General features: G+C 51.1%; 3 protein-coding genes and 1 pseudogene across 3 annotated transcripts; 2 read left to right on the top strand and 2 right to left on the bottom strand.

Annotated features, from left to right (window-relative positions):
* Positions 1-516: 516 nt before the first annotated feature.
* LOC112892833 lies at positions 517-2,042 on the top strand (annotated as a pseudogene).
* Positions 2,043-4,424: 2,382 nt separating this feature from the next.
* Positions 4,425-7,249, bottom strand: LOC112895238 (serine carboxypeptidase II-1-like). Its single transcript, XM_025963178.1, has 9 exons — positions 6,710-7,249; positions 6,530-6,625; positions 6,327-6,419; positions 6,110-6,195; positions 5,751-6,014; positions 5,434-5,561; positions 5,220-5,315; positions 4,931-5,036; positions 4,425-4,782 (listed from the first exon to the last, which is right to left on the bottom strand). The coding sequence occupies exons 1-9, from the start codon at positions 7,068-7,070 to the stop codon at positions 4,618-4,620; spliced, it is 1,395 nt and encodes a 464-aa protein (XP_025818963.1). The 5' UTR covers positions 7,071-7,249; the 3' UTR covers positions 4,425-4,617.
* Positions 7,250-7,369: 120 nt separating this feature from the next.
* On the bottom strand, positions 7,370-10,158 carry LOC112895239 (serine carboxypeptidase II-1-like). Its single transcript, XM_025963179.1, has 9 exons — positions 9,615-10,158; positions 9,396-9,491; positions 9,180-9,272; positions 8,969-9,054; positions 8,614-8,877; positions 8,286-8,413; positions 8,083-8,178; positions 7,794-7,899; positions 7,370-7,681 (listed from the first exon to the last, which is right to left on the bottom strand). The coding sequence occupies exons 1-9, from the start codon at positions 9,970-9,972 to the stop codon at positions 7,517-7,519; spliced, it is 1,392 nt and encodes a 463-aa protein (XP_025818964.1). The 5' UTR covers positions 9,973-10,158; the 3' UTR covers positions 7,370-7,516.
* Positions 10,159-10,388: 230 nt separating this feature from the next.
* LOC112895240 (protein THYLAKOID ASSEMBLY 8, chloroplastic) lies at positions 10,389-11,409 on the top strand. Its single transcript, XM_025963180.1, has one exon. It carries the CDS (start codon positions 10,483-10,485, stop codon positions 11,251-11,253), a length of 771 nt encoding a protein of 256 aa, XP_025818965.1. The 5' UTR covers positions 10,389-10,482; the 3' UTR covers positions 11,254-11,409.
* Positions 11,410-11,419: the final 10 nt, after the last annotated feature.

The raw sequence follows: 11,419 nt of genomic DNA, 5'->3' as shown, positions 1-11,419 counted from the left end.
TACATATGCCTAAACCAAAAGCAAAACCCTAGTCACCTAATCTGTTCTGGTTTCCCAAACCGAACAGTTTTTATTTAAAAATTATATCTAAGTGCATAGCGCATATATATATATATATAAAAGCTAAAATAAATTATAATTTGGGATGAAAGTAGGACCAAATAAACACACCAGACGTATTTTGTTTTACGGTAGATTTGATAAACTGATCGAATAATTTTCGATTTCTATAAATCTGATCAAAGTTAGGGAAGTTTAGCTTGAAATAGAGGGTTATGAAGTATGCTTCGCTGCCGTCACGGTCAATCCAGCTACAACTCAGTTCATCCACAAGGGCGCCGTTGACCAGATATGCTAATAAGCACGACCAATCCCAACCGGCCTGTCCTCGCCAGGGATCTATTCATCCATTGCTAGACCGGAGGCCCTGGTGCCTGGTGGTACAATTTGGCCAGCTCTGGGAAGGGCGAAGGAGGCTAGGAGAACAAGCTCCTAGGCAGCACGTGGCCGGCCACCATGAGCCAAGAGGCAGCGCCCGCCGCCGCGGCGACCGCTCCGCCGCCCCACGTCCTCCCCGTCTGCTACCCGAGCCAGGGCCACGTCAACCCCACGCTGCGCTTCACCAAGCGCCTCGCGGTCAAGGGCCTCCTCGTCACCTGCTGCACCACCTCTGGCGCCGGCGCCCAGATCGCCGCCGCCGCCGCCTCCTCCCCGGGGGTGCTGTCGTCCGGCCGCGACGGTGACAGTGTGCCCGTCGGCCTCGGCCGCGTCCGTTTCAAGTTCCTGGACGACCGCGGCAACGAGAAGGACGACCTCATGCGGTACTTCGCGATGTCCGCGCCGGCGGCGTTCGCCGAGCTGTTCGGGCGCCAGGCCGCGGCGGGGCGGCCCGTGGCGTGCGTCGTGGGGAACCCGTTCCGGCCGTGGGTGGTCGACGCGCGGCCTCGGCCGGCGTCCCCTCCTCGGCGGTGCTGTGGGTGCAGTCGTGCGCGGTGTTCTCGATCTACTACCACTACGCGCGCGGGCTCGTGGAGCTCCCGCCCGAGGACGACCCGGAAGCGCGGGTCGCGCTCCCGGGCTTCCCACCGCTGTCCACCGCCGAGGCGCCGTCGTTCCTGCTCCCGTCCAACCCGTTGAAGCTGTTGGCGGGCGCCGCGATACTGGGCCAGTTCCGCAGCATCGACGGGCGTCGTGGGTGTTCGTCAACTCCTTCTCCGAGCTCGAGCGCGGCGTGCTCGCCGAGCTCCCGGGCGTCACGCCGCGCCCGCCGCAGCTCATCCCCGTGGGCCCGCTCATCGAGCTCGAGGAGGACGGCGGCGACGCGGTGCGCGGTGACATGTTCGAAGCTGCCGACGACTTCGTGGGGTGGCTCGACACGCAGGCCCCGCGCTCCGTCGCGTACGCGTCGGTCGGCAGCGTCGTGGTGCTGTCCGCCGAGGAGGTCGCCGAGATGGCGCACGGGCTCGCGTCCACGGACCGGCCATTCCTGTGGGTAGTGCGCTCGGACACTCGCCCGCTGCTCCCGGAGGGGTTCCTGGACGCCGTCGCGGGCCGCGGCGTGGTGGTGCCGTGGTGCCCGCAGGAGCGCCTGCAGGCGCACGCCGCCACCGCGTGCTTCCTCACGCACTGCGGCTGGAGCTCCACGCTCGAGACCGTGGCCGCCGGCGTGCCCGTAGTAGCCTTCCCGCAGTGGGGCGACCAGTGCACGGACGCCAAGTTCCTGGTGGAGGAGCTCGGGATGGGCGTCCGCCCTGCGCGCACCGCTGCGGCGGGAGGTCGTGCGCGAGGCCGTGGACGCCGCCGTGGCCGGGCCAGAGGCCGACTCCATGCGCGCCAGGGCCAGGTCGTGGAGCGCGGTGGCGCGGGCGGCCGGCGGGTCCTTGGACCGGAACGTGCAGGCGTTCGTCGACGAGGTCATGCGGCGAGCGTCAGGAAGGCAAGCAACTGATGTTACGTCAAGCGGGTACCCATTTACGTCTTGTTTTGAGCTTTTGATTCCCAGCGTGTTCTTGAAGAAGATTTGTACGGAAGTGCTCATATGAGGGAAATAATTCGGTGATGTGTTTATCTTTATTTCAACGTTTGCTCACCCATGATCCATCACGTTACGTGTCTGTTCTTGATGTGTACTCGCTCCATCCTAAAATAAATCACTTCAGATTCAAAATTTGTCAAAAAAATAAGTTATTTTAGAAAGTGTATGTGCATGCAAGAATCAATTAGTATCAAATATAGGTAATAAACAGAGGCAAATATAGTCATTTTATTTTTTTTAATTTATCCTAGAATCTAGGATGATTTATTTTTTTGGACGGAGGGAGTACATGATAAGGCAAGTGCTAATGTACCTCTTTAATCAGTAAGATAAGCTGCATTTTGATGTTCCAAATTCTTTCTTGGAAGAGGAGTTCCAATATGTGCTGGTCTATGAATTCATCGCCTGGATGGCAAGTACATGGCCAAACTTCACTTTTGCGCATGATTTCCACCTAAGATCACTTTTGTGTGGCTGTGTTCCGTGCTTAGTTCGTACTATGCACGACTGTCTGCCTTTGTGGCTCTTGATCTGTACAAGCGACATCTGAGATATGTTCAACGACTCAAGACCGCCACCGGATGAAGTTCTGTTCTTAACTTGCTTTTAAACAACAAAAGTAATTCAGCCACTTGAAAAAAAACAAATTGAGATATTTGAAATATTAGCACAGTCAGACTAAAAGGCTTACTTTATATCATTTGTTTGCAGATCGTGATCCACACTCTGACGGTGATGCATCATAAGTAATACAGTAGTTTGTGACAGTTTTTTTTAAAATAGTAGTTTGTGACCATGCCTAAATATTTTTTATCAGATAAGAATTGTGCTAGAACCTTGCTGAGATGGGCCAACCTATTTGACCCTCAACCTGTTTGAGATGGACGCGAGCTTGTCTATATCCCCGCAATCATAGGTAATAGAGTAGTTTGTGACCATGCCTAAATATTTTTTATCAGATAAGAATTGTGCTAGAACCTTGTTGAGATGGGACAACCTATTTGATCCTCAACCTTTTTTGAGATGGATGCAAGCTTGTCCACAACCCCGCAATTTGCGGGGTTTTGGACAAATCTGCTTGCATTTCTAAGGTTGAGAAATGAAGAGCACATGAGTTGTGAAAAACATCATGAATTAAAAGAAACAAGCTAGGGTTCCAAAACATAGGATTAGAAAAATACATGGAAGAGTCATGGCGTTTTCGAACGGAGGGATCCATGACACGGGAGTCACTAGACATGGCAACAATAAAACAAAATATTAGCACACGATCATTAAGAGTTTTTTCCTTACAAAAAGTGATATATTTCTATGACAGAATACTGTCGTTTATTTATGGAAAAAGTCAATTTTATTCTTTTCAACAATTCACTTTGTCTGCTTAACCATCTGAGCAAAATTTAGACTTAATTTACTCTCCCAATAACTCCAATTAGTACAATCTACCCCTAATGATATTTTTCTTTTTTCCTCCGCATAAAAATTGAATTTTAAGTTCAAATTTTACGAGTAGGTAGAGAACATGATGCCCTATGTTAAAAAATATATTAAGAATTTTTCATAGTTATTTTCATAAGTTGGAAACATTTAACACGAACTTTATCATAAAAATACAATTCTGCATAAAAATATTCATGAAAAAATTATAATATATTTTTCTAGCATAGGGCATCATATATAAGTTACATTGCAAAATTTAAAGTTCAAGTTCCACTTTTACGCGGAGAAATAAAAGAGGGAAATCTCGGTAGGGGGTGGATTGGACCAATTGGAATAGTTTGGGGAAGTAAATTGAGCTTAAATTTTTTTTAGATGGTTAAGTGGACAAAGTGAATTATTAAGGGGAGTAAAATAGATTTTTTGCATTATTTATTTGGGTTAAAATTACTTTCTTTTGAACTAGTGGATATCTATTATGAGGAGGGGTAGGTCCAGCCGTAGGCCGTAGCCGTGCGCGCCCGGACGAGATGACCAGTAAGTACTGCTGAGCTACAGTGATTTTGACAATGCAGCTATCATGGGAGATATGATTTGCTTGCTGATGTCGGGGCCTAGCAATTCTTTTTCCTAGGGATTCAAGAGTAGCATGCTCATGTCACTGTAGTCTAGTGCCGGCATTTTCTTGCCTTGTGTTTATATGTTTTAAACTTCCTAATTTTTTTGAAAGATTAATCTTTCTACCTTTAATGCAATGTGCAGCTCTCTTGCATATTTGTTAAGAAATAAAAAAAGAGAAGGGGAAAAAAAGTTCTAAGGACCATATCTGAACTTGATTCCTACAACTACAAGGTATGGACCCTGAAGCTGTCGAGGCGCCATTGCTGGTACCTTGCCTAGCCCATACGGACACGAATCGTGATTGGTCCACTTTGTTTTCGCCACGTGCAGCTTGAAAGTTGAAACGGCATTGCCTCATTCTATTCTGATTCTCTGAAATCGTCCGAACAGTGGAAATGTGACGCCCGGCCAACGTTGAGTATTGCACAGGTCGAGATCGTTCACCTGAAAATGTGGCAACAAATGTTTTACAACAACATGGCTTGGCGCATCCTGTTCTTCTTCATCAGACGAGATAGCACACTCTAAAACGTCTGAATGCTATGTACAGGCTTGGGCATGGGCTCATCGCGCAGGAAGTGCTCGAAGAGCTTCAGGCCTTGCCGCGGGCGGTGGAGGGGAACCTCGTGCCCCGCACCTCGGATCGTCACCAGTGTCAAGCCCTTGTACACTTGGCACCATCCACCAACCTAAGCAAATTTCACACCATTAGAGCATCACAAACTGATAAAATTTGCTTTGAAAATAAAGAAGGCTTTTCGTCAAAAAAAAAGAAAATAAAGAAGGCAGTTAATCTATCATTTTTGCTGTAGTAGTGACACACTGACACTGACTAACCTCTCCGCCGTCATACCAAGGATACCAGTTTGTTACGGTTGGTAGAGAGAGCGCGTCGATGGAGTATCTTGTCCCAGTGAGCGGGACAACAGAATCAGCATCACCACTGCCAAAGTGTCCAACGTAAGAGATTAAAACCCACACTATTTACCAAGTCAAAATACTGTACTACACAAATGGTACTATTACCAATTTATCATGAAGTGTTATGCCAAACATCAGCAATGTTGCCAATTTCGAAAATTTAGTACTCAGAGCAAACCATGTTCACAACAGAAATTCAACATACCTGAAGACCCATATCCGTTTGCCTGCTGCAATAAGTTCACGGTAAATAGGGAGCATGGACCTCGGTGAATCTTTCCAGTATTCGTAAATTGGGTCGCTGCAAATAAACAGTGGTGTTTACTGTCTAGAGTAAAATATTAAGAACGTAGTTGGGCAGCCTTACTAGCAATCAATTGAAATAGTTGTGACCAAAACAAGAAACCAGCAGAACAGACCTGCAGCCTACCCAGGCATATGGTATTCCAGTGACATTGGCGTGTAAAGCTTTCTGTACCTCAGGTAAGTTGTAGTACTTTCTCGAGTACTTTTCGGTGCAGGGATCATATCCTCTGGGAAACCATGGCTGCATTTGAACAGACGTGTTGTTAGGAGATACAAGAACGCATATGCTTCATAAGTATTACACTTTCAGAAGTGTGAATATACTTTAAGTAGTAGCACAAGTCAAAAGAACCCAAGGAAAATTCAGTTAAGAAGTACCGCCATCGGCTATCAGCAAAATGTCATGTTTTTGGTAGCAAAGCAAACATACCGTTCTTCCTCTTATTAGCCAGCGCTTATGCAATGAAGTCTTCTTACAGGTAGGAGTATAGATGCTGTATGCATCAATTTTCCCTTGCTCGGCCGCAGCTACTTCTAAAATCTTCTTACACTCCTCCGACGGGTGCTCGGATACATCGAACTCACAGGCCAGCCGCAACTTCTCATAGGTTTCATCTGAGATAAGCCCATGCGTCCACCAGTACTCAAATGTGCCAATGTAGTCATGGTAGTCGTCAATTACCGCATTTCCGACCTAGAGCATGGACAGAACACTTGATCATTTCTGACCAGAAATGAGTGAATTAATCAAGAAGGCAGTGAAAAAAAAAGAGCTTAAGAAGGTCGGACCATGAAGCCTTTGAAGTTTAGGACTGGCTTTTCAACTCCTTTGTTGTTCCGGTACACTAGCTGAGACAACTGAGGCACGTAATGACCTGAAAAGCATTGCCGTTTCAACAGATTAGGCCCGAGGAATGTAAATGTGATCACTGGGCAGCGTTAATTGCAGATTCTCTCTCTCTCTCTCTCTCTCTGCTAAAGTTGACAAATTTTGACAGCAATTCACCTCCGTAGCTCTCTCCTGTGATGTAGAAGTCGCGATACTTGTATTGTGGAAACCGCTCCAACCAATTCACCAAGAAAGTGTACGAGTCATGGGCTGCAAAACCGCATTGGCAGGAAACAGAGCTAGAATAAACAAGAGAATAATGAATCAATATAACACCAGAACTAGACAAGTAGCTACACCTACATACTCCCCCAATTCACCTGTCTTGTTGTCGCCGGCAGTGTACAGATCGGAGGTGGTGTTGGAGTAGGAGTAGCCGACGCCGGCCGGCGAGTCCAAGAACAACATGTTCGCCACTGCAACCCAACCAGCCAATCACCCCCCATGACAAACAAAGCAGGCGACCGCGCATAGGAAGCAAGAAGGCATCGAAATCGGACCTTTGTTCCAGGGGTAGGCGTTCAAGGAGAGCGTCCTGCCGTCGGCGTTGATCCGGAGGGCGCCGAGCTCCTCTGACGCGCCGTAGCCGACGGAGGAGCACCCGGGCCCGCCGTTGAGCCAGAGCACGAGCGGCGCGGACTCCGAGGGCACGCCGGCCGCCTCGATGAGCCAGTAGAAGAGCGCGCGCCCCGCGGCCGCCTCGACGGTGACGTAGCCGGAGTACATGGAGAAGTTGACCGGCGGCTGGCCCGGCAGGCTGCCGATGCGGTCCGCCTCCGCCGCTGCCGTCGCAGCCGTGGCGGACGCGGCGCCGCAGCAGGACAGCGCCAGCACGGCGGCCAGGGCCGCGGCGGCCGCCATTGGCGCTCGCGGCGGGTCAGCTACTTAGCTGGGGCGCTGATTGGAGAAGAGCAGCAGAGCACGCTGGATGAGTTGACGAGGAGTGGAGGGCCAATGGGATTGAACGGAATGGTGGTAGCTGCGGATTCGGGGAAGCGTGGAACACATGGATTGGCTGTTTAGTGTTCCGTACATTGGTCCACTTGTTTTCGCCACGTGTAGCTTGAACCTACATTTTCTTCTTTTCTTCCGAACAAACTACATCGCCATGTTTGCCTCTTTGGGTACACAAGAAAACCGAAAAGCAAAGAACCAACCAGTCCACTTCAACGAGCATTATTCTATCTTGATTATTGTTTTTGTTTTGACAGGCGAAATAGGTTCACCTGAAAATGTAAGCAACAAATGTTTTACAACAAGATGGCTTGGCGCATCCTGTTCTTCTTCGGCATGCGAGATAGCACATTCTAAAACGTCTGAATGCTATCTACAGGCTTGGGCATGGGCTCGTCGCGCAGGAAGTGCTCGAAAAGCTTCAGGCCTTGCCGCGGACGGTGGAGGGGAACCTCGTGCCCCGCACCTCGGATAGTCACCAGCGTCAAGCCCTTGTAAACTTGGCACCATCCACCAACCTATATAAGAAAGATTACATTACAACATGATAAAAATTGCTTTGAAAATAAAGAATCTAGCTAGTCAATCTGTCATTGTTGCTGTAGGCCTCTAGCAGTGTCACTGACTAACCTCTTCATTGTCATACCAAGGGTACCAGTTTGTGACGGTTGGTAGAGAGAGCGCATCGATGGAGTATCTTGTCGCGGTGAGGGGGACAACAGAATCAGCATCACCACTGCCAAAATTGTCCAATGTAAGAGATTAAAATCCACTCATTTACCAAGTCAAAACAACATACCACCCACATTGTATAGTCATCAATTTATCTTGATTTGCTATGACAAACATCAGCAATTCTGCCACTTTCAAATATTCGGAATTCAGTGGGCACCATGTTCACAACAGAAATGCAACGAACCTGAAGACCCATATCCTTATGCCTGCAGCGATAAGCTCACGGTAAATAGGAAGCATGGACTTCGGTGAATCTTTCCAGTAGTCAAAAATGGGATCACTGCAAATAATCAGTGGTGTTTAGTGCAAAATATTAAGAACAGGCAGCTTTACTGGTGGCCATACTAATAGTTGTGACCAAAACAAGATGAAACAAGCAGAACAGACCTGCAGGCTACCCAGGCATATGGTATTCCAGTGACATTGGCATGTAAAGCTTCCTGCACCTCAGGTAAGTTATAGTACTTTGTCGCGTAGTTTTCGGTGCAGGGATCATATCCTCTCGGCAACCAGGGCTACATTTGAAATAATATGTTGTTAGGAGATAGGTCATTGCACTCATATACGCCTCATAAGTTATTATACTTTCAGAAGTGTGCGAATAATACAATAAATAATCGCATAATGGTCAAAGGAACCTAGGGAAAATCCAACGTACAGTACTACCATCAGCTATCAGAAAGTTAACAAGTTTTTTTTAGCAAAGCAAACATACCATTCTCCCCCTTATTAGCCTGCGCTTATGAAGTGAAGTCTTCTTACAAGTAGGCGTGTAGATGCTGTACGCGTCAATATTCCCTTGCTCAGCCTCAGCGATATCGTAGATCTTGTCGCATTTCTTAGAGGGGTGCTCAGCTGAATCAAATTCACAGGCCAACCGCAAGTTCTCATAGGTTTCATCGGAGATAAGCCCATGTGTCCACCAGTACTCAAATGTGCCCATGTAGTCATGGTAATCGTCAATTACCGCATTTCCGACCTAGAGTATTGACAGAACACTAGATCAATTCTGAGCAGAAATGAGCAAACTAATTAAGAGCCATAGAAATATGAGCACAAGAAATTCTGACCATGAAGCCTTTGAAGTTTAGGATTGGCTTTCTAATTCCTTTGTTGTTCCGGTATACTAGCTGAGACAGCTGAGGCACATAGTGACCTGAAAAGGTAGCCATTTCATCAAATTGAGCTCCAGGAATGTAAATGTGATCGCTGGGTAACGCTAACTGCATATATAATCTCCATCCTATAGTCGATCAATTCTCACAGCAATTCAGAATTCACCTGCGTAGCTCTCTCCCGTGATGTAGAAATCGCGATGCTTGTACTGCGGAAACCGCTCCAACCAATTCACCAAGAAATTGTACGAATCATGAGCTACACAGCAACATCAGCAGGAGCTAGCCGTGAGAATAAAGCTACAAGCCTACAACGATAATATAAGAATGGAACTAGTACTAGCATCACACAAGTTGCCGCTAAAGTACTCCCGCGATTCACCTGTCTTGTTGTCACCGGCAGTGTACAGATCGGCGGTGGTGTTGGAGTAGGAGTAGCCGACGCCGGCCGGCGAGTCCAGGAACAGCATGTTCGCCACTGCAACCAAACCAACCAGTCCATCCCAGTTCCGATGAGCAAAACAAGCTACCACATGTTTCCCGATCAGGGGAGGCGAGCGTGAGCGCGTGACCAATGAAAAGGAAGGAATCAGAACCGGACCTTTGTTCCAGGGGTAGCGGTTCCTGGAGAGCGACCTGCCGTCGGAGTTGATCCGGAAGGCGCCGAGCTCCTCGGACGCGCCGTAGCCGACGGAGGAGCACCCGGGCCCGCCGTTGAGCCAGAGCACGAGCGGCGCGGACTCCGCGGGCGCGCCGGCCGCCTCGATGAGCCAGTAGAAGAGCGCCCGCCCCGCGGCCGCGTCCACGGTGACGTACCCGGAGTACATGGAGAAGTTGACCGGCGGCTGCCCCGGCAGGCTCGCGATGCGGTCCGCCTCCGCCTCCGCCGTCGCGGCCGTCGCGGACGCGCCGAAGCACGACAGCGCTAGCACGGCGGCCAGGGCCGCGGCGGCCGCCATTGGCGCTCGCGGCGGGTCAGTGGATGGCAGCACTGATTGGGGCAGAGCAGAGGAGAGCAGAGTGATGAGGAGTGGGGGAGAGGTGGACTGAGCGAAGGGAGCCAAATAGCCAATGGATGGGACGGAATGGCAGCCGACTAGCTTAGAATCGGGGCAGCGTGGGAGGCATGGAGTGGTTGGTTGCTTTTCTCCCGGTGGTTGGTTGGATCGTGTGCGGCCGCCGCTGCTTTTTCGTCAGCTCGGGCTTGGCGGAGCTGAGCTCAATGATTGGCAAGGATTTTTTTTCTATTTCCTGGCAGGCGACAGCGAGACGATGTCCCTGACGGGCCTGACCGGCGGACCCCACTCCCAGTGGCCACGCCGTATCATGCCGCGCGAATATTGAGGAGGATCGGACGGCTCCCAGCGCGTCGTCAGAATCCCATCAGAAACCCAAACCCCAGCGGCCCAGCCTGGTTCTTCACCCCTCTTCGATTTCTTCCTTCCCTTCCTCGCTTCCCTTCCGCTCCAATGGCGTCACTCCTCTTCGTCCCGCGCCCCGCGCCGGGCTCCCGGCCGGCGCCGGGGCCCGCGGCGCGGCTCAGGCAGGGTGCGAGCACAATCACCTGCGGCCCGCGCGACAACCGGGGCCCGCTCCAGCGCGGGCGGTCGCTCTCCACGGAGGCCATCCTCGCCATCCAGTCGCTGAAGCGCCTCACCGCCGCGGACCGCTCCCCGGCGGCGGCCTCCGCGGCAGCCTCGTCCGCGCTCGGCCGCCTGCTCAAGGCCGACCTCGTGGCCGCCATTGCCGAGCTCCAGCGCCAGGGCCACTGGTCCCTCGCCCTCGCCGCGCTCCACGTCGCGCGCGCCGAGCCCTGGTACCGCCCGGACCCGGCGCTCTACGCCACCTTCGTCTCCTCCGCGCCGGCGGCATCGGACGACGCCGTGGACGCGCTCGTGGAGGCGTTCCTGGAGGAGAAGGCGCGCGGCGGCGGGTTCGTGGACGGGGAGGAGGACGTGTACAAGCTCACCAGGCTGCTGCGCGCGCTGGTGGCCAAGGGGCGGGGGCGCGCGGCGTGGAAGGTGTACGAGGCGGCGGTGAGGAGGGGAGGCCTCGACGTGGACGAGTACGTGTACAGGGTGATGGCGAGGGGGATGAGGCGGCTGGGGCTCGACGAGGAGGCATCGGAGGCGGAGGCGGACCTCGCCGAGTGGGAGGCCACCATCTCGCCGCCCGCCAGGGACGTGCTCGACCAAATGCGCGCGAGGGAGAACAGCAAGACGAAAGCCTCAGCCTCGTAGCTTTTGATTGACTTCCTTTGGTTCAGCTTTAGGCTCAAGATTACTAGTGATGTTTTGGGCTAGAAGGATGAGTTTTCTCTGCTACTGTAACTATGGTGAATTGGTGATACATACGTTTTAACGTTTATCAGAGATCATACCGCCACTTACAACAAATGCAGCATAT

The sequence above is a fragment of the Panicum hallii genome, chromosome 5 (assembly GCF_002211085.1).
Source record: "Panicum hallii strain FIL2 chromosome 5, PHallii_v3.1, whole genome shotgun sequence".
NCBI lineage: Eukaryota > Viridiplantae > Streptophyta > Magnoliopsida > Poales > Poaceae > Panicum > Panicum hallii.
Note: the sequence above shows the minus strand (reverse complement) of the source record. Positions and strands in the feature narration are given on the sequence as shown.

Excerpts from the sequence above, each read along its gene's own strand:
- LOC112895238 (XM_025963178.1), bottom strand. The coding sequence starts at position 7,070 with ATGGCGGCCGCCGCGGCCCTGGCCGCCGTGCTGGCGCTGTCCTGCTGC. Across the intron at positions 6,015-6,109 it reads TAAACTTCAAAGGCTTCATG|GTCGGAAATGCGGTAATTGA; the intron begins GTCCGACCTTCT and ends TCCATGCTCTAG. Across the intron at positions 4,783-4,930 it reads CTTGGTATGACGGCGGAGAG|GTTGGTGGATGGTGCCAAGT; the intron begins GTTAGTCAGTGT and ends AAATTTGCTTAG.
- LOC112895239 (XM_025963179.1), bottom strand. The coding sequence starts at position 9,972 with ATGGCGGCCGCCGCGGCCCTGGCCGCCGTGCTAGCGCTGTCGTGCTTC. Across the intron at positions 8,878-8,968 it reads TAAACTTCAAAGGCTTCATG|GTCGGAAATGCGGTAATTGA; the intron begins GTCAGAATTTCT and ends TCAATACTCTAG. Across the intron at positions 8,179-8,285 it reads TATGCCTGGGTAGCCTGCAG|TGATCCCATTTTTGACTACT; the intron begins GTCTGTTCTGCT and ends GATTATTTGCAG.
- LOC112895240 (XM_025963180.1), top strand. The coding sequence starts at position 10,483 with ATGGCGTCACTCCTCTTCGTCCCGCGCCCCGCGCCGGGCTCCCGGCCG.